The 3,632-nt window shown below is 39.9% G+C and overlaps 1 protein-coding gene across 1 annotated transcript in view; it reads left to right on the forward strand.

The window, feature by feature from the left end:
- The window catches only part of LOC101849430 (neprilysin-1), a 36,087-nt gene that overhangs the window by 22,288 nt on the left and 10,167 nt on the right, over nt 1-3,632 (forward strand). The window contains exon 11 of the mRNA XM_035973828.1: nt 3,451-3,581. Coding sequence (XP_035829721.1) covers nt 3,451-3,581 — 131 coding nt within the window. The remainder of the gene's footprint in view (nt 1-3,450; nt 3,582-3,632) is intronic.

A 3,632-nucleotide genomic window follows, 5' to 3' on the forward strand; every position in this document is an offset into this window, starting at 1 on the left:
ATACTGCACTGTACAAAGTTGATAGCAAAACAAAAACTGTACTTAGTCATGATTATTGTTTGCTGTATTTATACACCCCTCCCCCCCGGCCACACACACAAACACACACGCCAAGATTTCTAAAATCGGGAAGGCCCTTAACCTGTATACTCTGACCATGAATCCTTTTTAGCCCAGGTTGGTCCTGGCAGGCAGGGTTGAAACAAACCGATTCTTAAAGGATTCCAATTGTGCCGATGGGGTGTAGAACTTTATACTTACGAATTCTCTTTTTACAGAAATATAACTTTTGATCTTTTACAGCCTACTTTTTTTCCCTATTCACCTACACTGCTATTCCTGGCCTTGAATTTTTATGGTACTTATAAAATCCGAATTTGGTACAAGTAAATTTTTACCTCGCCATTTCAATTTTATTCTAACAAGAAGAGTAAAACTGCTCTATCACTATTTAGAAATGTATAAGCAGGGCATCAAACCCGTAGTACGTGCAATATTGTAGTTTCTTTCTTTTTTTCTTTTTTTTTTTTACATGGAATGGCCCAAACGTTTGTTCTAAAGATATTGTTTTTATAAATGAAAACTTAATTTCTTGATTTTTTTTCTCCACTTCATCGACATAATTTGAATAGTTATGAGAGGGGGGCTACTCTGACCTTGCTTGGCTGGCAGGGCCAACTCTCGGAGTGAGTTGAATGCAACACCCAAACAAACAGGCAAAAATACAAGATAAAAATTTAATTATTAGTCATTCGGGAATGGAGCTCACTTATGAAACGCCGAAGAACCTAACTTGAGTCGACAATAACACGACACAACAGGGACAAGCAAACGAGAAAACAAACGTGCGTAAGACTGTTGTTTTATTGGTCACGGAGTGCTTGTCTTCCAAAAGCCACAACAAACAAACAAACCAACAAACAAACAAACAATAAAACAAATGAACGGAAAACCAAACAAGAAACAAACAAACAGGCAAACAAACAAACAGACAGACAAACAAAACAAAACGAACCAAAAATCTAAAACATAATTTTTCACCACAACTTGAAAAGTGGCTTACAGTGACAATGACAAAGGTAATCTCTATATTCATCTCGCAGGGAGAAATTTGTCTTGGTCGTTTACGAAAGCAGTGGGTTAGGTGCACTCACGCATACATACAACAAGCCAGGACATTAGTAAATTATGCATGTCGCTCGTGCTAAAACAACCCGTGTCGTAAAACTCTCTCTCTCTCTCTCTCTCTCTCTCTCTCTCTCTCTCTCTCTCTCTCTCTCTCTCTCTCCCTTTCTGTCTCTATCTCTTTTTCTCTCTCTTTCACTCTCTCTCTGTCTCTCTCTGTCTCTCTGTCTTTCTCTCTTTCATCCTTCTTTCTTTCTCTCTCTCTTTCTCTATCTCTTTTTCTCTCTCCCCTTTCTCTTTCTTTCACTCTGTCTCTCTCTCTCTCTCTCTCTCTCTCTCTCTCTCTCTCTCTCTCTCTCTCTCTCTCTTCTCTCTCTCTCGCTAGTCAAGTGCTTGCAATCTTTTTACAGCCAGCGCCCACTTTTTCCACCTTTATGAGATTAGAAAATCTAGTATTTTCATACCGCCCACTTACATGTCGTATTTCCAAGCGGGGCATAAAATGACACCTATCTCTACCTGTGTGATCCCCACCTCTTACGAAAACTATCGAATGGTCCACTAGTAGGTGACACCTCCCAGTTTGACGAGCACTAGCCTAATAGGTCCAGTTAGTTACGAAAAGAGGGCTCAAGCAGATTTTTACTATTTCATCTCTGGTGGTTGGCGAGTGCTCTGGTGTGGTTTCCTCTCCTTCTTTCCTATCAAACATATTTTGTCCTTATCTCTCCTCCTTCTTTTCTTTGTATGTTACTTTCTAGTAACACCTCTGTTCTTCAGCACTTGTATCACTTATTTGTGTTGGAAAGGCCGTAAAACAATTACTAACAAGAGGATCCAGTGGCTAGGTGACTAATGAGTTCAGGTTCAAAAGTAATGTCAAGCAAGTGTCGATGACACGGAGTTTAAGTGGGTGGCCACTGGGATGTGTTCTTGAGCAAGACACGGCGACCACAACTTAAAAGGGGGCGCTGCGCAGTGGCGACCAGCAATGGCGTGATTGTGACATTGTTCTGTTTCAGTGTAATATTGTATATTACATTTATTTTATGTATGTATATATATGTATATGTACTGCAATATTCGCCCTTCGAAATATGTGCGAAAGGGCAATAGAACACAACAGGGAACTAAACATAATATTTGCCGACTAGGAGAAAGCGTTCAACAGAGTGAACAGAAACAAGCTGTGGAAAGAACTCGAAAACTACTCTGTAAGAGGCCAACTTCTATACATGTATAACATCTGTGCCATTTACGAGAACAGCGTAAGTACAGTAAGAACGTCAGAGGGACTCAGAGAATGGTTCGAGATGACATCCGGAGTAAGACAAGGTAATGTCCTATCACCACTACTAATTATCATATATATATGGATAGAATTACAAAAGAGGCCAACACTGAACCAGACGCTCTAAATGAATTACTCTTCGACCAAAGCCTGGTACACAAAGATGAACAAAGTCTTCAAGACCACACTACCGGATTAAACGAAGAATGTAACAACTACGACATGTAGGTCAACATCTAGAAAAAGGAGGCAATAAAAGTAAAAGAAATCCAGGACCACTCAGGATACACATCCACAACAACAGTCTCAGACAGGTCCAATAATTTAATAACCTCGGAAGTATATTAACAGAGGATGGGCCACTGAACTGAGAAATTGAAACACATGTACAAAAGTTCAATACTGTTAGTTACCAACTTGCTCCACTAATGAAACATCCTAACATCCCCTTGAGAACAAAATTCAAAATGATCAACACCATATCCACCCCAACACTCACCTATCAATGTCAAACATGGACCACGAACAAGACATTGAAGCAAAGAATTACAGCATATTAAATGCGATGTCTTAGAAAAGCGGTAAACAAGACCAAGCGAGATAAAATTAAAAACTCAGTAGTCAGAGAAATGATGGGCACAAATGATGTCATGTATCACATCCAACACCAAAGAATCCAATGGTTTTGACATCTCATGCCATTACCAACACACCATCTAGCACTACGTGCCAACATAAAAATATTCAATGACAGCAAGGCTAGAGGGTAACCGAGAAAGATGGATGGAGTCAGAAAAACACTAACAACTTAAGGCATCCCCCTAACCCAAGCTCTCCGGCTGATGGCAAAGAGACGTCTCTTTCTTCCCGCGACACCCAAATTGTATAAGCGGCGGATAAAAGATCAAATATGTGTATGTTCTTATGTATGGATAATTTTATGTATTTATGTATGTTTGCCATTGTAAACCAAATTTCCCATCTAGGATCAATTAAAATATAATATATTTATGTATAAATAAAACTGCCAACAGGTCGCCAGTACGACAAGAACGGCAACATCAAACTGTGGTGGGATGACAAGACCATCGAGGCGTTCCGGAAGAGGGCCCAGTGCGTCATTGAACAGTACTCCGGTTTCAAACTGGAGCAAATCAACGAATACGTGAGTCCTACTTCCCACACGCACACACTATGACAGATATACATACATACA

Source organism: Aplysia californica, unplaced genomic scaffold (assembly GCF_000002075.1).
Source record: "Aplysia californica isolate F4 #8 unplaced genomic scaffold, AplCal3.0 scaffold00033, whole genome shotgun sequence".
Lineage (NCBI taxonomy): Eukaryota > Metazoa > Mollusca > Gastropoda > Aplysiida > Aplysiidae > Aplysia > Aplysia californica.